The 23990-nt window shown below is 33.6% G+C and overlaps 1 protein-coding gene across 1 annotated transcript; it reads right to left on the bottom strand.

Annotated features, from left to right (window-relative positions):
* Positions 1-334: 334 nt before the first annotated feature.
* On the bottom strand, positions 335-15919 carry LOC147070195 (protein cortex-like). Its single transcript, XM_085949919.1, has 9 exons — positions 15818-15919; positions 13285-13419; positions 7691-7919; positions 6665-6828; positions 5530-5678; positions 4518-4731; positions 2591-2801; positions 1218-1361; positions 335-486 (listed from the first exon to the last, which is right to left on the bottom strand). The coding sequence occupies exons 1-9, from the start codon at positions 15917-15919 to the stop codon at positions 335-337; spliced, it is 1500 nt and encodes a 499-aa protein (XP_085806045.1).
* Positions 15920-23990: the final 8071 nt, after the last annotated feature.

Genomic DNA, 23990 nt, shown 5'->3' on the forward strand with positions numbered 1-23990 from the left:
GAAAAAGTGGAAATAGGTAATAGGTAATTATGCAGTATTTTATTTAGCATTACACTACTGGTCGCGGCATTGAAAATGAAACTAAAGATTTTGCGATATTTATTGTAACATCTAGCAATCAGCATCTAGTAATGTGGGATGAGCCCTATGGGTAAAATTGAACAACAATAGTTAAAATATTAATAAAATGGACTAATTTTGGTATGATAGCCTAGCTTATTAGCTATAAAGACATCGAAAAATAGAATTATTATAATTAACAATACAATGGATAATATATTAAAATATTTGTGAGTACATAGATAAAAGCATTAGTAAGTATTTCTATTTTTGTTTATCTTATCGTATAACCGAAGTTGTTGTATTCGTTGATTTCGTGAATTTTCATCTGACCTTTTTTCATTTTCCTCTTGTACATGTTCAAAAGCGGTCCACTTGTCCCCAAAAAGTTCCAGATGAGAAGGTTTTCATCGGACGAGGCACTGGCTAGAAATGCGAAACAAAATAATACAATATTTTATCATCACAGAACAGATTAATTAATATAATTCAGATAGGCTATATATACCCTACACTACATTTTGTATTAAGGTTTGTGAGTGTCCTACGAAAATAAAACACACATTATAGACGTGAAATAGTATGTGTTGCAACCTTAAAATACACCAATATTGAATGAGCGTCAGTGCATATGCCGAGAGCAGTTGTTAGAACGAAGCACAAGCTTAGAATGACATATTCTTGACACGTTTTTAAGTTTATTCATATTCTTCCCCACTCGAGATCGGTTGCCTGTTACCTTTGCATCGTACACGTAGTCGAGCATACCACGAGGTCCTGTCTTTGATGTGAAGCATTAGCATTAGCAGTTTTTACGTCTGGGAATATCTCAGGAGCAGATACACAAGACTGAGGTCATCACGCACTCAAGAGTGCTTTGACTGAGTTTACAGAGAATTTTTAATGAAAAGCGCCCATGGGTGAAAGGAGCGCAGTGAACAACAAATAATTAATTCTAATTAATTAATATTGCGGACGTGAAGATCTCTTCACATAGTTTTGTATTTATGTATTGTTTTTGTACTATATGTCGAGCGTGTTAGTGATTCACAGTTGAGAAGTATGTTGGGCGATATATTTTAAATAAAAAAATATGAAAATACACTATAGTCGATAAAGGAAGCACACAAACGGAGAAGATTATGTCCAGTTGTTACCTATCTTTGTTCCATCAGGGCTGAAGAGTAAGGCTCGTATCCTTCCCAAAGGAACGGAAAATTGGTCCGTAACCCTATCTGGAGCAGCAAGAACCAAGAGGCGAGATCGGTTATCTTCGCTATCTTCATTACCTAGCCATACACCTAGAAAAAAATCTTAATTGAATTTTAATAGTAAGCAACAGTGGGACAAGTGAAAATATACTAGTTTCGAAATAATTAAACTTTAATATTTGTGTCATAAAAATTAAATAGTAAAGTAATCTGTTAAGGGGGGACATGCTCAGCGTACGTCAAAATGGAGCTTTTATGCTATTTTAAAAGCATTATCCTGGACATTCCTTAAGGTGACGCATTAGTGAAACGCCAAATAATTTCCAACTGTAGGCGCGACGAAATTTTGGACTCGCTGCCATTCACTGAGAGAATCTCGAGCCAGAAGCACGTCACTTTGCTGCGTGATGGCGACGGGTCAATTAATTCTAAAATCGTGTAAAGATGACTAAAAACGTTACCCATTTACTTTAAAAAGAAAACATGTCAATGAATATATTATTATTGTTACTAATAGAACAATAAACAGAACATAAAATGAACGTATGTTGGATTTATATGAAAAATAATATTTCGTTTGACAGGTGTCATTTGCACCCGCGACCCGCAGTCCGCGCATCGCCTAGCAACGATCTTTTTAGACCGTGCCTCAACTAATGCATGGCCTTAAACGTTGTAGATAATTTATTTACATAATTTTGAAGCCTTATTATCCTTTATATCTATTTTAAACATTTGATGACTGCGAAAAGTATTTTTATTACATAAAACAGTATTCTCTTACACCTCTCGCTCTAATGTTTTAGAATATAGTCATATTTCAGTACGTACATGTGAAGTGGTGTTAAGATTTTTTATATTTATTTATTTTTAAAAGCATTTATAAAACTATTAGTAAAATTTATGTCGACATTATTATAGTGAAATATTTAAAATAAAAAATTATATTGATAATCTCTGTGATCCCAAATTTGACAAGAATTAGGCATTTTATTATTCAAAAAATGGGCAAGATTTACACATTTAATAAATTACTATGTTCACTTTGTTTTATTCTGCGGTTCATAATATTATTACTGTAAGATTATTTTTATATAATAGTTATTTTAGTTATTACCCTTCTGTTTTGAAGTTACAGCATGATTTGAATAATATTGTAACAGTGACATTAAAAAAAAAATCTCAGTGATTCATTATGTAGGTATAACTTTCGGCAATCGATTAGCATACTTTTATCTCAATACTATCGACTTTTGTTCACTTTATCTCACTGTTGCTTTGAGATAGCGATATACTACAGTCTACAATGGAAATCTTACCATCAACCCAATAGCCGATCACAAGTTCAGCGGTAAGTTTGCTCCAGGCCAAGGAGTCTACAGAGCAGGCTGACGATGCGAGTTTATGACAGAGATTCGTTTGCCTTCCTACATCCCAGATGCTAAGGGAGCCGTCTCCAACTCCTCGTCCTGCTCCGTGACCACCTCCGAGAGCCATCTGACATCCTCGCCAGGGGTGCCATGCCAATGCCTGTGTAAAAAGGTGCATATAGTCTATTGTAACAATAATTTTATGAAACAAGTTTGGACGCATATTTATAGATAAAATTACGTTTTTGCAATACTTATGGGTCTATTCTATACTTATCGACTGCTAAAATGATAAATATTATCATTTTATCATATTTATATATTGAGGTAGGTATTATAATTGTTACAATAAGTTAGCCGTCTAAACAGTCAAAACTGTCTATGAGGTGCTGTTAAAACATGGCACTTATTGTAATAATTACAACTAATTTATTGTAATTGTTACAATAAGTGCTAATATTTCAATACAAACCTTTGTTTTCAAACCATCATGAAATACGGTGTTTACAGAAAGCAAGATCTTGCAAATTCTACAAAATTACCATTCAATTGCAAAGTCCAATGGAAAGTTAGCCGAATATATTTCACCATACAATGTTCCTATAAAAAATTATACTGCAGTTATTGACAAAAAAATTATTTTAAAGGGTATTAAAACCAAGGATATCTACTGGGCTACTCTTAATAGTCACACGGTAATACCACGTTCCCGTTCTTTTTATTGCTCCAAAATAACACGGATATCACTCGGACCAATTCTCTAAACAAGGCAGCTATTTACAATAACTGTTCACACAGTTAACATGTCTTACTCAACGACATTTGACAACTTGCGGTTAACTCGATCATGGGTGGTCGTGATAAAAAATATCACGCCTGAGAATAGGCCCTGCTGATATATACAAAAATATGGCTATTGATATATTTTATATTATGATCGTGATGTGTTGCTTTTGAGGATAAGGATTGATAATAGCATAATATACATAGTCGACAGATTAAACAACAAACAGACAATTCAAACTTCAAACATACGTTAAATTCTTAATTCTTAAAACCGAACCGATTTTTTTAACTGTACATGTTCAAACACGCGCGTTACCATGATCTTACTCCCTACTTCATTTATCGTTTTTCAATTTATGGCTATGGCCACATGTCGTAGCTTAACCACTGGGAAATGCCAATAGAAATGGCGTATTTCAAAAAAATACTACCTTATTCTTAGGTCAATAATTATTATAAAGCAATCATTATTCGTAGGATGTTCATCACATTTGAATCGTCAAAGATATAGCTTATAATCAGTATCTTTAGAATTATCTTCAAATGTGTGAATCGTGCCCATTTTTTGAATAATAAAAATATATTTTTTTATCGTAAATATGTCACTATATATTGTTAACATTAATTTTACTAATGGTTTTGTAAATGCGTTTAAAAATAATAAATCTAAAAAATCTTAAGACCACTGCACATGGATGTACTGAAATATGACTATATTCTAAAACATTAGAGCGAGAGGTTTAAAAGAATACTATTTAATGTAATAAAAAAACTTTGTGTAGTCATCAACTGTTTAAAATAAATATAAAGGATAATAAGGCTTCAAAATTATATAAATAGATTATCTACAACGTTTAAGGAATGTCCAGGGTCATGCTCTGAAAATATCATAAAAGCTCCATTTTGACCTACGCTGAGCATGTGGGCCCTTAAGTGAACCGTAAAAAACACGTATTCGATCGATTCTGCAGTTGAGTGTTCGCTATGATTTTATATATGGAGTAAAAATAGTTTTAGTGAATATCTTCAATAGGAGTTTGGGCGCCATATTCAGTTATTAGTTATCATCTGAAAGTGTGTTACAACTTACCCTCGAAGGGTTTGGGAACATTATTTGAAAGAACAGCTTCACGTCAGGCAGATTCCAAATTCTGACCATGCAGTCGAGTCCGCAGGTGACCAAGAACTGGCCATCGGGAGAGAATGAGCAGTTGATGATGTCGCTTTCATGAGCTTTCTTTCGGCCGCCGCAGCAGGTCATCGTTATACTGTTGGAAATGCTCAGGGTACCAGTGCTTGCACAGCTAAAATAAATATACTTGTGTATTAAATAATTATGACCATTTACAATATTTGCATAGTTGAAGTTCATATTTACAGCTTTTAGTAGTATGATCATGGCCCCCACAGGAGGAGAGGCTGACAGGGCTCTAGCCTGGGGGCCCGGGCTCAGGAGGGGCCCGGCAAGGCGAGTCGACCAGATAAGTGAGATAAACACACATTACAAATTTGGTTTAATAGTAAAAAAAGTCGCCTGCGGCGCTATATTCTTTCATCAATATTGTTATTTAAAGTTATATGGCTGAACGATACAATTTTTAATTGTGTATCAATACTCGACATCTCCATAATTCAAATGGATGTATTAAAATATACAATAAAACACTAAACATACACATTAATTTTACCGCGTACCTACACCATTTGGAAATCGTTACTGTAGAGCATCACACTGCCTTTATCCTTAGGTAGAGGGGCCCGCTTCACGATGTGGGGCCCATAAGTATGGTATTTTATTCAACAACATTATGTCGTTTCTGAATGACTGATTTGAAACAAGTCAACAGATGTCTGTAAGTCAGTCATTCACAATTTTGAAAGTCGTAGTCATGAATGAATTACAATAAAGTAGGTAGTAATATTGCCACGAACAATTTGAAGATGAAAGCCAGTAAGTCAGACGCCGTTAAAGTATAGCTACCTAGGTAACAGGAATTGTGAACTGGATCACTGGATGAGAAAAAAAATAACGATGAAAAATGTTGAAGACATTAAACTAAAAAATGTATAGATTAGAATAGAATATTATTCAATGTAATTACCAAGCCAGGAAAGAACCTCGTGGATTCCAGCTGAGTGATGTTATTGATCCAATGCCATCCTCAATTGCCTGATGATGCCGCGACTCGATCTTTATCATTTTCTTGGCCAGTGAATCAAACATATATAAGTTTCCAAGGTATGTACCGACCTGGATTAAAAAATAAATATTGTACGGTTAAAATTAGAACTCTCATGGTTATGCAAATAGTTAACTGAGAAAAAAAAGGTTGGGATGATATTTTATTAATATAAATTTTGATCTATCAATATTTTATTATTTTTTTTTTTTATTAATTAATATGAATTGATTATTATATTGTAGTCGTATCGTACTTCTCATTGCTGCCCATATTCAAATCCAAAAATGTCCACAGAAAAACTAAGACCCGGCTCTATAAAACCGTCATACGCACAGTCGTTGTATACGGGTGCGAGTCATGGACGCTAAATGTGAAAGCAGCTGAAATGTTGGATTGCTTTGAGAAAAAGATCCTAAGGCGGATATACGGACACATGAATGATGGTGGGGAATGGAGAATTGGGTACAACACGGAACTATACCGCTTATACCAAGATTCAAAACTCTCCACCTTCATAAAACTCCAGAGGCTGAACTGAGCAGACCATGTCCAGCGCATGTCTGAGTCACGGATACCAAAGAAGATCCTTCAAGGAAATCCATGGGGGGAAAAGGCCAGTGGGAAAGCCGCACGATGGGGTGACAACATTACAAAAGATGCCAACCAGCTGCTAAAATCATGAACTGGAAAAGACGTGCGGAGGACCGTTCCGGCTAGAAGACGGCGGTAGAGGAGGCCAGGGCTCGACTTGAGCCTTGCCATTGAAGAAGAAGAAGATTATATTATAGTAATGTTGAGTTTTTAAAGATCATAAAATAATGCTTTCGACTGAGGGTACTTGATGCAGCTTGAATTTAGAATCTACCGTAGTAAAATGCTTAGATCAATTATTAGAATCTAGAATAGTTTAAACATGATCAACTAATGCCACCTTTTCTAGTCAAAGTAGCATATGATGTTACCATTAGGATAAAAAATACGCATTACTGATTTATAATTCTTTTTTTGTTGTTGTTATTTTTCGACACAATATTGAGCATAATTTGGATATTACCGCTATGAAGAGGCCCTCTGGGTCCCACTTGGCAACCACCACAGTGTCTTGGTTGAAGTTGTATAGGTTTCCAACTTCGTTTGACGGACAATGCCACATATAGAGCTGGTTTCCTAAAGCCGCCAAGAGCATGTCGTTTCTTCCCCAATCCAAAATATCGTTGTCTGTCAAAAGTGTTATTATTAATTATTACAAAAAAGCATTTATACATATATATTAATACCAGTTCAAGTCTAACTCTAACTGTTCTCAATTTAAAAGATATTATTCTGTGTTGCATTATTGATATTATAGTTGCGTTTGAATTTTACCCTTGTCTTTAAAATTGCCTATTTCTTTGTTTTTGCCTCCACATTTTCCATTGCATTTGGCTTTGTTCTACTTTAATTTTAACCCCAAAACTTCAAATCAACTCTTTATGAGCGTACATAAGTGAAACGGCAAATAATTTTCAACACTATGTGTAACAAAATTTTGGCCGCGTTGAGGCGCGTTGCCATTCGGAGAGAGATAGTTGACCTGTTCGCACGTCAATTTATTTTGTGATGGAGTCGGATGAATATATTCTTAAATCGTGTAAAGATGACTTAAAAACGTTCCGCATGTACTTGAAAAAAAAAACATATCAATGAGTATACTATTATTATTACGAATATAATAATAAACATAACATAAAAAGGACGCATGTTGAATTTTTATGACAAATTATATTTCGTTCGGTTCGCGTCATTTGCACCCGCGACCCGGAATCCGCGCATCGCCTAGTCACGATCTTTTTAGACCATGCCTCACCTGAGGTATAGCCTTTAGTAAGTATATAGCTCAACAAAATGTACATAATTCAGTATACTACGTTATAATTTCTTTTTCTACACGAAGTCAAGTAAACGTTGGCGAAAAATTCATCGTAAGGTTTCGCATATGAGCCCATAGCGTTTTGTAAAGTACATAACATGCTTGGATGACAATTTTTTTTAAATTTTACTAATTACATATTTAAGTTTTATTACACTATATTATACGTACGCATATTTTCATGATACCCTGGTAAATCAAATATAATATCCGGTGGACCAATAACGGGTCGCTTTCTCGGAGCGCAGGCCCAACCTTTAGTACCACTTGCTTCCGGTTTCTTTGGAGTACTGATATTATTGTTTTCAGTGAATTTGAGAATGGGTCGATCATTTTCATCACAACTCAGCGTTTTCCCGAGTATTTTGGAATAATTTTTGGTGCGCCAACTGTTCGGATCCTGCAAGAAAAAAAACAACAATTTTTAACAAATGAATGTACCTACAATAAATTACTAATATATCTCTATATGTGAATTATTAATACCATAATATCTACCAGAGGCACCTAGCGGAAAAAATATGAACATTTTTTGTGTACTATAACCTCTTATGTATTATTATCTCCTATCTCCTATATATTATTATCGTAAGAGATTTTGGAAAACGCACCATTTTGTTGATTTTTAAACAATTTCAATTCATTTTTTAGAGTCCCGAATCTACTTCCATTTGAATCCAGCACAATCTGATAAAACTCGACACAAACACAGATAAAATCATTTTTAAATCGCGTTTTATATCTGTCACCATACATTTTCGCTTTTTGATGTTCATCTACTGCAAATTAATTATAATGTCACTTAATACTTTCTATATGGTTGATATTTCACAAAACACAATGATTGTTCCACAAACATATTCAAATCTGTAAGAGGCACAAATCAATGCATATTTCCTCACTAATTACTACGAAAATATAATCCAATATAATCTAAAACCACTTCACTGTTTTTCATCTGTCAAACTAATAGACTAATGATTGTCATTTGTTTTCTTTCGCAAACCGCCTATAACAAGTTATTTGCCGTGTCTGAATTCAAATATAGAATTCGCAGGAATAATCGAAAAAATGTGACATTTTTATTAGCACCCATGAAGATAATTTTAATACTGCTATCAATAAATTGAATAATTCCAGACTAACGAGTAATATAAGAAACTATATTATAATTATATATATTACGTTCTTCTCACTATTATAGTAAGTATCACATACTATCCTGATTCAGTAATAATTGTATTATTTCTACATTTAGGTAGGTAAATGAAATTTATGTGACGTTTAATACAAGTAATTAAAAATTAATTATGTTTATGTATTTTATAATAATAATTATAAATAAAATTACAGTCACATTTTTTCTTCTTTTATATCATTAGTAACTATTAATACCTACTATAAAAATTAAATTGCAATAATGTTTCTTTTAATAATGACATTACGCATGTCGTTTGCTATTTTATCGTTGATCACTTCTAAGTGAAATATAATATCTTACTTAAAGTCAAATATAGTCAATTATGACCTTTTTACGACACAATTAAGTACAATAATTAAGAACCTGCGACTTTTTCCATTTTTTTACATGACAAAAATATTTTTTTTTTATTTCTCCACCCAGATAATTTGTTAAATAATAAATTTAGCATGTTGGAATTTATTCATTAGTATATTAAGTACATACTGACGAATTTAAAAATAAAATACCATTTTTCCTCCTAAGCAAAGCATTTTTACATTTTTTCAATCTAATGGGATCTTCCCCCATTGAATAAATAAAACGTTTTATAACGCAATAATCTAAATGTATGAAAAATAAGACTAACCTGCAGTGGCGATGGGTGGAGGTAGAGTGAATCCACCATAGATAGTACAGACGTAACTTTGTCAGTTCTACGTATTTGTTTACATTGAACTAAGACTACAATTCATAGATGGTGTTGGTTAGTTTTTAAAATTCAATTAAGCCCTAGGAAACCAAGCCATAATACGCATCTGTCTATAAAATATTTAAAATTTTGCCATTAAATCATACATCATTTTTGGATATTCAATAGAGAGAGTAATATTTTTAACTACTATTGTTTGGTTTAAAAAAACTAACCAACAACATGTGTAATATGTTTTCTTGGTTCAACGAAAACAAATAAGTATGAATGAAAAAGTGCAATATATAAACATATTAGGTATATTCTATTAAAATGTCAGTGGTAGCAATCGGCGATTACCAGCTGTTCTGCTAGGTCTATCAGTCTGAAGTGGTGTCAGACGATATGGTGAAGGCCAGACTCCAGAATAGACTACGCATATGACTCTAATTTATATTGGCAGTGACGACTTGCAAATCGTAAAACTGACAAATCAGCTAAATGTCAAACTATCTGAGGTGAATGAAAATCCATCCCAAAGGGAAAACTATGGCGCCGTCTATGCATACTTCACAATTATATTAATATCCAATACCGCCGAGCCGTCTGCAAGACCTAGCGAGATAGACTGGCGACCATCAGATGGCTCTGCTAGTATTATTTATTAGGAATCTATCTAGTCTAGTATGTAACTATCTTCCGTGTGCATAGACGAGAATTTTAGAATTATACCTCCCCTCCACCCAATGTCCAGTAAAATTTGTCGCATTCGACTAGTGTGCGGAGGTACATTAGGTTACATGCGTTTTATTTTGTGAATATCGACAAAACTACATCGAAATATACGATGTGCGACCTGGCTTACATCGTATTGACAAATTAATGTTGATGTTAGATACCACGTGGTACTGCTTTAAATTCAATTGGCCACTGTGAGAAATGTTAAAGTGAGACAGCATGTATATTTCAGCTATAGTGTCATTCTGATTCGGATCGAGTAGGTACAACAGTCAGCCACATTGTATGAGTAGTCAAGTGGGTACGGTCCATTGAAATGCCAGAGGATTGATTGGTAAATAAATAATTTTGATGCATTATTGTTTTCATATAGTAATTAAAATAAAAAAAAATGTTCAATATTTAGGCATGTCTCCAGACTATTAGTATTAATTGTTTTTATATAGATTTACCATAATCTCTTTTTGGAGCGGATGTGGGTAAAAAATATATAAATCAAATTCTTGCATTATATGCATTGATTGAGTAATGGCCAATGCAATAATTTATTTTGCATAAAATAAACAACATTAATTCTTTTTAATGGCGGCTTCCGGCAGTTTACTGCTGAGTTTTTTTTTATTTTTGTAAGTATAACTAATTAGTCTCTCAAAAACAACAAATCTACTGCTCTTTTAAATATTGACATACGGTGTGAAATCAGCATAATATTGGCGATTTTTTTCTTCCACTCGTATTTTAAGTAAAAGTGAGTAATTACATTTAATAAATAATGAATTATAATAATTTACAATGGCGCTGAAAGACTTAAATTGATTTTACCGGCATTTAATAATACTATATTTCAAAAGTGCATATAAGTTTCCGGCAGACATAATTACAATAAAAATGTATTGAAGCGATCTGGCTATCTATGATTATTTAAAATTATATTTCCATACTGGAAGACTAATTTGACTGCCTTATGAATTTTTAGATTAAGGCGAAGTCTTCACTGAGCCTTTTTTAAAGAGGCACCTATCGGAAAAATACGAAGCTTGCAATTTGAGACATTTTTTTGATAATTTACAATTTCAACTATATTAATGAATAAATATGTATATGAAAACATTAAAAATATATTTTTTTTTTATTTTAAGTCAAAGACAAACTTACAATTGTAAAAAATGTAATAAAATGTGAATTTGTTCTATCGGTCCGCACCCTATTATTACATATATTTTATGGTCATATTTATTATTAAAATTTAGTTTATTAAGTTTTCTAAGCATCACTTAAGCGATTTTTGACAAATTCATAGTTTTAATATTTTTTATATCTATTTTAAAAATCATCGATTTTTATAAAAAATATAAATGTGTATAACTTGAAATCCTTTTTATTTATATCAAATCAATTATTTTTATAAAGATAAATAAAATATTTATATTAATATAAATAAAAAGGATTTCAAGTTATACACATTTATATTTTTTATAAAAATCGATGTTTTTTAAAATAGATATAAAAAATAATAAAACTATGAATTTGTCAAAAATCGCTTAAGTGATGCTTAGAAAACTTAATAAAATAAATTTTAATAATAAATATGACCATAAAATATATGTAATAATAGGGTGCGGATCGATAGAACAAATTCACATTTTATTACATTTTTTACAATTGTAAGTTTGTCTTTGACTTAAAATAAAAAATATTTTTATTTTTAATGTTTTCAAATATATATTTATTCATTAATACAGTTGAAATTGTAAATTATCAAAAAAATGTCTCAAATTGCAAGCTTCGTATTTTTCCGCTAGGTGCCTCTTTAAAAAAGGCTCAGTGAAGACTTCGCCTTAAGCGACGTTTCTGAAATTCTGAGAGTAGGTAGTTTTAAAGTTTTTTTTTCTTTCTTCAAATAGGGGACACGAGGCGTAATGGAAACGAGGCATAAAACTCATTTAATAATAAAATACAAACGTTTTGTTTGGTAGTTTATTGATAAGTTATCAAAAAAAATGTCATATAGAAGTTTTTTTATGGTACGAGGTAGGTACAAAAGCTAATCATATTATACATAAATCACTCAATATCCTCTTAAGAGAGATAAATTAGTGGTTTGGAAGGCAGCTGAAAATTACAGGTAATTAACAAATTAACACAATATGTTTGTCGGTTATCAATTTCAGTATATTATGTACAATGTTCTAGAAGTACGTGATGAGCTCACGTGGCGTAATGATAATGTGTTTCCAGTATAATAATAGTAGGTCTGAGACCAAGTCAGGAATTTTTGGCCTATATTTAAATTAGGCAGGAATAATAAGTATTAATTGTCATCAACACCAAAATGTATCGACAAGGCGTCTATGGGAGTCTATGACGATTCGGCGCCGGGACAACTAGGCGCCACGCAATCTCATGAAATTCGAAAATAAATAAACGTCCGTGAATTATAGGTACTTACTTTAAAATATATATTTACTTATATTTAAATTATTATATTATTATGCAATGCTAGGTAAGAATTTAAATAATTATGCAAACGTAAATAATGATTAAATTGTGCATATGTTGAAGTTCCAACGAGAAGAGAATAATTTTATTTTTAGATAAAGCCTCGTGCATGATAATTCTTAATCGGCAATTACCAGCTCCGTATATTATGATCATAACGGATTTTTGGTTAATTTATGAATGTACTAACAGAAACAGAAAAATACTATGAATATATTGCATTTGAAAATGGATTACCTATCAAAATACTAGAAAGAAAGAAAAAAATATAAAATATCAGTGGCTACCAAATCTTTAAAACTTCTAAAAAAATGTATAAGTATCCATTTGTATAAAATGTGAAACTTTTATGGTAAATTAGTTTTTGTATCGCAGTTTTGTGTGTTATTATTTTAAAGTTTACTAAGAGGGTCCGAAACGTCTCGTGTCCCCTATGCAATCGAAGTAATGGTGGTTTTTTTTTTTTTCAAATTGACCTGAGGCATACTATATTTTTATTGTAGTGCCTGCCGTAGTAGAATGGGAGAATATTCACTTCTGAAAGCGTATATCATGGATTCGAATAATGCGTTTGGCAAATTCACACGTCGTTTTTACACGAGTAGAGAATCGATGTATTGTATTAGTTTTTGGATTAGGTAAAACTGTATTGGTTACCTGCTTAAATAAATCTTCGTCATCTTTGGATGTCTTGTGATTGGAGAACATCGAAGACCTGATGGCATTGTAGTCAGCAGTTGATCGTCTCGCTGGGACAAATCTGTCGACGGGAATAAAACTTGGCCGCACTGGCTGAAAAATAAAAAAAACAGAGCGTCAGAAAATAATTATTTAAAATAAAAATGCAATTAATTGTAATAGCAAATTACAAGATAAGTTTTTACGGTCATCTGTAATGTACTGTTTTATTAGTCTTAAGTTAATCTAACATCTTACTGAATCTAGAATGAACGTGCTATATTAGACCATATTCAGCACGTACGACGGACGGGTGCTTCAAGAAATTATGAACTTACTGTGGTTCAATGGTTTCTAAACTGGCTGAATTAACAGTGGTCTCAGAATTTTAGGATATAGAACTACGTCTTTTTATTCGGTAAGGTAGTTGTCAACCGTTCGGCAATGCTCTTAAAAAAGTGTTAATTAGCGTTGCTTATATCTTTTGAATGAAAAAAATAGTTCTCTTAAAAATGGCGACATGGGTGTGGAAAAAAGGTATCGATAACTGCGTTTATGCAGCCGTTTTAATGCGGATAGCGGATGGCATTTATGTCGTAGTTTTCGAACTATTCATTCATTCAATTATCAAAACACAGTTATCTCAACAATTTAAACCAAAATTGATGGAGAGGATGATTTTGGGCTAAATTATCAAGATAAACTATGTGTTTTGGATTGGTGTTGAATATTGAATGAATGTTTAAATGTAATTACGTATAATTCTACATTCATAAACTCACTAACCTACTTTATTAGTTAACCAGTGAAGTTTTTGAAGTTAATCAGTCAAAAATTAATTTATAAAAAAACACAGTTTCTAAACAAAGTGTAAATTAATGAATCCTATTATTGAATATTGAACGGCTCAGAAGGCGATAAAAATAATACGACAAGCCATTAGAAATTATTGCATGTAATCTCAGCTTTACGTTAACTTCACTTTGGCTATAATAATATATATTGGCAAGTAGGTATAACTATCTATGTTTAAATTATTGTAAACGACTTTTCACATATTACCCGTTTACGCAGAGACTTAAGTTTTGATATACAGGTGGGAATGCCATAAAAAAAACATTCAATTTAAACTTAGCTATAGTCAAATATAGGTCCTATTCAATGAAATATTTTGTTAATAAACTGTCGATGTGAAACCTTCACCAATAGATTCATTGTGGCTGGTTTTATGACAGAGGTTTTAAAACGGCTGCCGTTGGTTTAATTTCCGAGATATCTACTTATCATTATTTTTGTATACCTAATGCCGGCACTCCACTGGCACGCAAGTCAGACAATTTACAGTCTTCGGACTTTTTTTTCGCGTGGAGCACCCCGGATCTGCGGACTTTTTAATCCGCAGACTAGGATCGTTGGATTTCAAACATGTTTGATATTTTACTCTCCGAGTTGCCAGACTTCGTCCGTTGATCACTATACAAATTCGATTTGACATAAATACGCAATCATTTGGACCAAAAAAAATCTGTAATTGTTTTTAACATTTTCATTGATTAATTTGTTAATTTACACATTAGAAAATGAGAGATTTATCAATTATTTTTTTATTTGTATTTATGAAATTCATAAAAGAAAACGTAAAACTTATGTTGTTTTCATTGCTCTATTATTTTATGCAAGTCTACATAATATAAATAACACAAAATTGTGGGATTATCGAAAGACATTACGATAATTGCAACTTTTGACTTTTGACAGCTCGACTTTTTTATTCGTTCGGTGATCAAGAGCAGGGCATAGACAAGTCGGACGATTTATTGTCCTCAGACTTTTGGCTCGCCAATGGAGCGCTGGCATAACGCTTATATTGTGGTAGTATATATTGCAGAAAGGGAAAAAAATACATTGACTTAAATTAGTTTTGCATAAAAACGTTAGAGATTAAATCTTAAATACCCAAAATAACATTTAAAAATTTACATTTTCCAGACATCTTTCTCTGAGTTCAGATATATCACCCTTTGTAGATTATATAACACATTTTATTAATGTAAAGCTGGGGTTATAAAGAACCAGTAGCCATAATGGTCGAAATGACCTCTGTGAGGTCAAGCGTTCTCACGGTTCAAAGTGTACATGAACCCTAGGGTGACCACCTTTCTGAGTAAGTATGTAAAAAGGTCTCTCTCAGATAACTTTAAAAAAAAATATCCATTGAATTTTGTTTATATTAACACTTTCAGCCCAGCAGGTTTTAAAAAATCTATCCCTGTTCCCGGACAAATTTGAGTGAAATTGGTTTTTTATAGTACCTAAGTACCTATATAATGTAATCTTAGTTTATTGGATTATTTATAGGAATATTTAAATGAAAAATTAAGGATCAATAGAAAACAGTTTAATAATTTCGACGAGTGTAATATTTTTGCTAACAACCCACGTTGTACAGAAGAACATCACACTATTTACACATGTACCGAATCTCGCCTCTCTTCTTCATTTTGGCACATACCTTAAATACCCTTGACGGGTATGCCTTCTTCTGTGCCACTGGAATCGCCTGTAAGGTATGTCTAGATATATTTCCAGATAATCTGATAGGCGAATCCACCATCACATGACGCCTCGGAGCCGGAGAAGACGAGACATCGGCGCAAGAGGACAGTCAAAATCGAATATTACAAAAACATTGAATTGGGCACACGGGAGTCAAAAAAACATTGTTCAACAAACAAGCAAACTTGTTCTCCTGCGAGTTCATTGAATTCAAGACAAGTGTGTATGACTTGTTGTAGGTATTATCATGGGCCCCACATCGTGAAGCGGTCCCCCAGGCTAGGAGCTTTGGCGGGGCCCCCTACCTATCGTTAAGGATAAAGGCAGTGTGACGCTCTACAGTAGCGTTTTTCAAATGGTGTACGCGGAAAAAATAATGTGTATATTTAGTGTTTTATTGTATATTTTAATACATCCATTTGAATTATGGAGATGTTGAGTGATACACAATTGTTAAAATATTGAATCAAGTTTGTGATGAGTGTTTATCTCACTTATCTGGTCGACACGCCTCGCCGGGCCCCTTCTGAGCCCAGGCCCTCAGGGTAGAGCCCTGCTAGCTCCTCCCTTGTGGGGGCCATGGGTACTATACTATTCAGTCAGTGAGTCTTGAGTGAGTGTGTTTAGAGTCTATGATTGTTTTAAAATTAATAACGACTTTAATTGTACTACTGATGTATGTAAGTAAAAATATTTTGTGATTCATTATCTAAATTTGGAACACTGAAGACATATTTCCCGTAAGAAGAAAATTGTTTATCACCCTTTTAAAGTGACAGCTGATAGTTGTGCATAGTGTGCGTACAAAACCAGTATTGAGATTTTAAGAGGGTGAAATGCAAATTCCGAAAGTGTTCAATTGTGAGCCATTAATTATTTTTCAAAACATTTATAGAGAAAGGCTGCTTTATGAAATAAATTCAATGTAAATGTTAAAAATTGATAGTTGACTGGTGATAGGTGACTTCTAAGAATTTATTTTAGCCAAATGTAGATACAATAATTATTCTCAGTCAGATTAATCAACCTTAACTCTAGTCGAATATAGAGAGTTTGAGAATATTTTCAAAACCATAAACTCCAGCTTTACTGTGACAATATTATGATCTCTCAATTTAATGGCGGTAAAAATCAAGAAAGAATTTCTGGATAGTAGGGCAGGCCGCTGAAAATGACTATTGACGTACAAGTAAATAATTACAAGATAAAAAGAACTTTTTATATACAACGTTTTTAAATTTTCTGTTGAATCATATAAACTTGACTTGACTAGCTTAAACGATCAAAAAAAATGTACTTGATAGAAATACTGAATAATAAAATGTCATTTCGTATTGATTTCCATAGTAACGCACGTATATATTATTCAATAATTTAGTTGCTAGGACCCTCTAGCAACCAATAATGATATCGAAATAACTTTTTATACATAACAGAATTAACTAAAAATGAATTCAATTATACTTAAAAATGGCTAAAAGTATTAAAAAAATGCATTGGCATCGTGTTCTGATATAACCTAAAAGTTTAAAATGTCTAGCTAGTCAGAAAGTTAGTTAAAAATCGATTGCAAGATTTGTACCGGACAAACAACCACCGGACAAATAAGAATACGACCTAAGAAAAACGTTGTAAAAAACGTTGTAAAATATCGTTGTATCTATTGTCTAGGTCTAGAACAAAAAATATTTTAATATTGTCGATGACAAGGATGACACATAATAATATGAGTATTATATTTGTTTGTGTATATGTATATATCGTGGCGCAGTGGCGAAGGGTGGAGGTAGGCTGTTAAGATCCGACCCACCTCCACCCTTCGCCACTGCTGTGGCGTAACGAACATTATGCACCATACAAACGTGTGCTGAGAGTGTCCCAGGAGTAACTTGTCATGACCTTGGTTGGCGTGCACTAGAATGTGCGTGATTCCTATTTTGATATAGTAAATTACGATCACTCCCGATGAGAAGAGGCCTTCTCGCTCGCCATAAAATAATTCAAACACGAAATGTACTATCGGATTGGATTATTTTCACGTGACCTTTATTTGTGTATATGTTACACCGAATGTGCGAAATTGACTATTACATGAAATGGGAAAATTTTTGCCTAATTCATGTAAAAGTCAAGCCCGTTACCTTATTCATGAAAATGAAAGTGCGTGAATTCGCCAGGGTATGGAATTTCTAAACTGTCAACATGACAGTAGAAAAAGTAAATTTAATACGGATGGTTTTATTAGTTATAATTGGACATAATATAATATTATTATTATTAGGTAAGGTTTTGTAATTCTGAATTTAACTGTATGTCCATTTTGAGATGAGCTAACAAGTGTTAACAAACAGATTATAGTATCACAAACAAACAATCGACCATTGCATGAAATCGCGAAAATACATTTTAATAAAATTCTTCCATTATCATATTATTATAGTTCTAGATTTTTTTTGGGCATAGTAAATGGATATGAACGTCATTGTGGTTATTGATTGGTATATTTTTATATAATCAATGACATTTGACACATTTGGTTAGTTTGATTAGTTGCAAAAAACACCACCGTAGCGCTACTATCTAATTTGACAATGCATGAACTAGGCAGAAAAATTACTGCCGAATTCACGCACTTGGCAGATATTTTGCCTAATTCATGAATAAGACAACGGGCATGCATTTTTTATGATTTAGGCAAAATTTTGGCCATTTCATGTAATAGTCAATTTCGCACATTCGGCGTAACATATATAACGAGTACCATGCCAATTATGAAAACACTTTTTTTTTATTCTAAAGTTTTCTTGGGTTAATTTGGTTTTAATTTACGCCGTCTATCATGCGATGACAAGTCTGGAAGGAGGGATCGAGGAATTTCAATTGCCACAAAAATAATTATGCTTATGCAAACATTAGTGTTCTTAGATGCTTATCAATATAATGCAAGTATTTTTTTTATTTGCTGTAAGCAATAAAGCACACCTTTCTAATCAACAAAAACAAACAAAAATATTAATGCATTTAATTGTATCCTACTCATAAATGATATTGTAGATTTTTTCTAATTAATATCGCATACCTTTGATCTTTTATTTCGTCATTTCATCAAGTTGTTACTGCACTGGTACGCGTATAGTATTTATACGAAAACCTTGCACTGTCTCTGTGTTAAGGTGTAGTAGAGTTACCGGAACGAAATCAAGGTGGTATTTTTCCACATGTCAAATATCTATGCATCTACGACTTCTAACGCTTCAACTAAATTCAAATTAAATTAATTTAGTTTATTTATTTAATTTTTAAAAATAATTATTTTAAACATATTATAAACAGCACATGACAGCGATCGGTCAATATACCATAATATACACTAAAATTACAGAGTTTGCATTGTGATTAGTAAATAAAAGAATATTCTGTATTTAGATGAAAAAAATATAATGTAAGAGAGTAATAGAGTAACAACACAAAAAATGCCCTCCGATTCAAGCCATCTCGCATCACACCCGGTCTTAATCGGGCCCATCACAAGTTCATATGCTTGATGTGAAGCATCAGCTGTTTTTTATGCCTTGGAATGCCTCAGAAGCAGTTAGCCAAGACTGAGGTCACCATGCACTGAAATATGTGCTCACGTTAGAGAATAGTATGGAGAATTATCAAAAATAAAAATAATACTTACATGAAACAAAAGACAACTAAACTAATTCAAAACTGACTAACATTATATGTAAAAGATCTTCACGTCCACAGTAAAACGTCGCAGAATTTTAAAAATAAATAAAACTGGCCTTTATAGCGACTAGTTTGGACGGCTCGATTGACCCAACAGCTGATTGAACTGAACATAGCGGGTAGAATAAACTCCTTGCCCCTTATTTCCCCATATTTACATTGAATTGATTAGATTAATCGACCAAATCAAAGAACTGGACACTGCAAGAAATTCGTGCAATATCTATATAATATATTAAAAGCCAGGTATGTATTCTTACAATACACAATAGAGCAAGTCACGCGACAACGCAAAAAATAATTGCATTATTTGTTTTTTTTTCGACTGTGCAGTGAAAGTTGGCATTAAAAATGCAACTGTCGGCTTGTGGCAATCAATATTTTTCTATCGATATGCATGTCGTCTATTGTTCTGGCCTGTTCGAAAAATTCACAAATAATTAGTTGCACACCGTGTTCGTAAATTTGTCCAACTAGATTTTATTATATAACTAGAATGATAACAATACAATATGTGATGAAATAAGAATCAGGGTGGTGTCCACTGGCTAACTGATATTACGGTTTCCATGTATACATAGCTGAAGCAATTTCCAGCTTGACATAAGTATCATTTTTAAATTTGTTGTATGGAAATAACAAGCAAGATAATACTAAAAGTTTGTATAAATAATTAGTGCAGTATTCCCAGAGTTTCCCAGTGTTTTTTTTTTAATTTTTACATTCCATCTCCATTTAAAAAAATCTTCAATATTAATGACGATTGACGTTTGTTATTATGGCTTAGAGAACTATTAAATTTAATGGCTTTTTTGATTTCTTTATTCTTTTTAACACTACAACAAGTTATGCGGCCCAACACATCTATTCTATAAACATGGCTGCTATCGGCCACTATCGATGGCTATCGAGGTAGTTTAACATAATATTTATGTATTGGGTGTTTTTTTCTAGATGCCTTTATGGATACCTCGCATTTACCATCGAGGTTTCTTTAAGGACTTTGGCACGCAAACTACTCTACTTGATGCTAGTCAAATGAAAATTGTGCCGGCTGAGAGAATATGCTTTATTGAAAACTATTCTTCTATCCGCGTTGGGTATTGCTAATTTGAATTCGGCCAGGGCCTATGAAACCGCCTTGAAAAAACCCTCGAAAATTCTTTGTAGCGCAAGGCGTTGGTGATTCTGATGAATATTTTGTCGTATTCATTGAAAACTGAGGATTGCGATTTGTAGCCGAGTTTTTCCCGTGGTAAAATAAATGTCGCATAGGACTGATATTCTGAGCATTATACTTATCGTACCTATATGACTGCGGTCATTGGATCTGAAAGGCATCAATTATATGTCACTATTTATTATTTTTATTCTTTTTATTTATGTATTGGGTATTATAATTGTTACAATAAGTTATCCGTCTTAACAGTCAAAACTGTCTATCTCGCTCTAAAAGTTAATACAACCAAGAGAGGTGCTGTTAAAACAAAATAATATGATAAACTACCCTCGATCAGGGCTCGAAATGGACCGGAACGCACCGGAGCGCCGTTCTGATTAATAAAATTTCTCAGGAAAATAATTTGACTATCTGAGCTAGATCGGCCATAAAACAAAAAAACCTAACACTTATTTTTATAAAATACTTTTTTTTTTATTTATTTTACAATATTTTCGTAAAATCATCGAGCGCTCCGGTTCGTAAAATTTTCCATTTCGAGCGCTGCCCTCGATAGTGGCTGATAGCAGCCTTGTGTATAGAATAGATGCGCAAGTGTAGTAAAGCAGTATTGCAGTAGTAGAAGTGAAATAATCATTTTTTACGCATTCAGGTTTTCAGACAATCACATAAATGCATTGTAACTTCACTGGGAATCAAACCTGGAGCCCTCGGATGAGACCGTGTTTTACGCACAGGTTTAGTATGGTGACCTACCATTTTGTACCATCTTCTATGATGTATTGCCAAACATGGTCTAGATTGAATAGGCCGATCAAAAGCGGATATTCCTTTGGAAAGTTTGTTTGTAGAGTAGAAAATGTTGGTTTTGAAACTAGTTACATAAATACCACACAATATCCCCAAACACCATAGATATGATGCAGTCACTTACGGAGGTTGCATAGCTAACAGAATATCCTTCTGCCTACGTCTCTTCTACTGCCCTCTAAATTTTTTTACACTATGGGTAAATTATACTCTTTTACCAGGGAACTTGTTTTGTGTTTTTAACCCATTGAAGATCTTCTTCTTATTGTGCCATCCCCTAGAGGAGGTCGGCCACCATCAAGACGATCTTATCTTTGTCGTCTGCTACCCAGAACAGTTCAGTGGAGCTGCACTCGTACCAATCACGGAGGTTCTTAAGCCACGGAATGCGGCGCCGTCCTCTGCTACGCTTCCCATTGATTTTTCCTTAAATGGCAAGTTGGGGAATGCTGTATTTTTGTCCTCTCATAATGTGGCCGAAGTACTGTAGTTTCCTGGTTTTGATACTACGTAGAACTTCTCGGTCCTTCCCCATTCGATTGAGAACTTCAACATTTGTCACGCGGTCAGTCCAAGGAATTTTGAGGTTGCGTCTATATAGCCACATCTCGAAAGCTTCAAGTCTCCGTGACATCTCTTGGTTCAGCGTCCATACTTCCATACCATAGAAAAGAATTGAGAGCACATAACAACGTACCATACGCAGTCTCAGACCTAGGTTAAGATCTCGATTGCTAAGGAGTCGTCTCATTTTGAGAAAGACGCTCCTTGCGATCTTAATTCTAGTTTTTATTTCCTGAGACTGGTCTCATTTCTCATTGACCCATGTTCCTAAATATTTATAATGGGTCACACGTTCGATTGGTTCGCTGTTAATGACAAAATTTGTGTTGGTGTCTGGTGTCGTCCATTGAAGATAATCGGCGCCAATTCGAGGCCGTTGTTGACCAAATGATTCTGGACAATCGGCATTAAATTAAATCTCGCTATTGGCCTACTTTTTACTATTTTTAAATGTTTTGTTGGGTTAAGACGATACTTCAGTGAAATGGCAAATAATTGAAAAAGATGACTAAAAACGTTACCCATTTACTTGAAAAAGAAAACATTTCAATGAATATATTATTATTGTTACTAATAAAACAGTTCTCACCACCACCCGTCATATATGCATAGCCGTGGATATGCACGGCCGCTTTCTATGACGCTTTAAACGTATCTGAAAGAAGTGATTTTAAGAGGGCTCGCACATCAGAACTCGCCGCATGCGTCTTACGACAAATTCGTCGATGTGACTTCATCGTAAACCAAGAAACAAACGTTATCAAATGGAGCTTCGCAGATTGGCCAATGCAACTGCGACGCGAGACGATCCGCAGATGCAACATGTCGCATTTGTTACAGCCTGCATGTTGGATCTAAAATAAGTCGACTCCGCGCAAGCGCACAGCTGCACAAACGGCCATTTCTCTCCAGACTGTCGCCGCGTTCGGAGCAGCCACGATGCGGCGAATGTCGATATCGCTAGGCAGATGTGCGAGGTTTTATCAAGGAACACCGCCTGCCCGTTCTCGGAAGCTTTGATTTATGGCGGTTGGGCACACGAGGCGAGTTGTGATGTGCGAGCCGGCTAAGTGATCATTACGTCCCGAGACGGAGCCGCACGGTACTGATGCTGCAACCATGCACCGTAGTGCTTAAAGAAGAAAGTTAATACCACGATCTTTTTAGACCATGCCTCAACTGAGGTATAGCCTTAATGCAGCAACTATGGCCGTAGTATATTTATAGCTTACATAGTACCATATTATTTAATAATCCAAAATGTCGAATGACTGAAAAGGATGTAAACACTGTGAAAGAAGAAAAAAAACCAATACATACCCGTAATAGTTTCAAGAAATATATTTCGAAACACCGTGTATAATTTAATTTTCGTGTATCTACATTTTTTAATGTACTGCCGGTGTACCACATCGTAAAATAATTAGAATTTGAAATTGAAATGCAAATTGCGATTTTTTTGCGAGCGGGTTTCTACACTCAAACATGATTCGGTTACCGGCAGATCCACCGGTATAGGCTTCCGAAATGGACCGTATATCTTTATGTATCCGGCCAACCGCACCATCTTAAAATAATTCTCTATTTGATTTCACTACGAACTACTACATATTACTTACTATTGGTAAATCAGTTCAATGACTTCTAAATTATTGTAAAAGCACTTACATAATGCAATGAATAATATCATTTGGTAATTAATGTGTTGCTAAATAAAAGAAATGAAAATCAATACTGAAAAATATTGAACATACATAATTTAAAACACTTCAGTGGGTCTATTCTATACTTATCGAACGCTAAAGTGATAAATAGTATCAAACTTAGGGTAGGTTTGTAT

Source organism: Rhyacophila brunnea, unplaced genomic scaffold (genome assembly GCF_057557595.1).
Source record: "Rhyacophila brunnea isolate RB1 unplaced genomic scaffold, BYU_Rbru_1.0 scaffold_22, whole genome shotgun sequence".
NCBI lineage: Eukaryota > Metazoa > Arthropoda > Insecta > Trichoptera > Rhyacophilidae > Rhyacophila > Rhyacophila brunnea.

Bases quoted from the DNA above. Each gene is read 5' to 3' on its own strand.
- LOC147070195 (XM_085949919.1), bottom strand. From the start codon at position 15,919: ATGGTGGATTCGCCTATCAGATTATCTGGAAATATATCTAGACATACC. The intron at 1,362-2,590 runs GTAAGATTTCCA...ATTTTTTTCTAG, and splicing joins GATCGGCTATTGGGTTGATG to GTGTATGGCTAGGTAATGAA. The intron at 487-1,217 runs GTAACAACTGGA...TCGCATTTCTAG, and splicing joins CCCTGATGGAACAAAGATAG to CCAGTGCCTCGTCCGATGAA.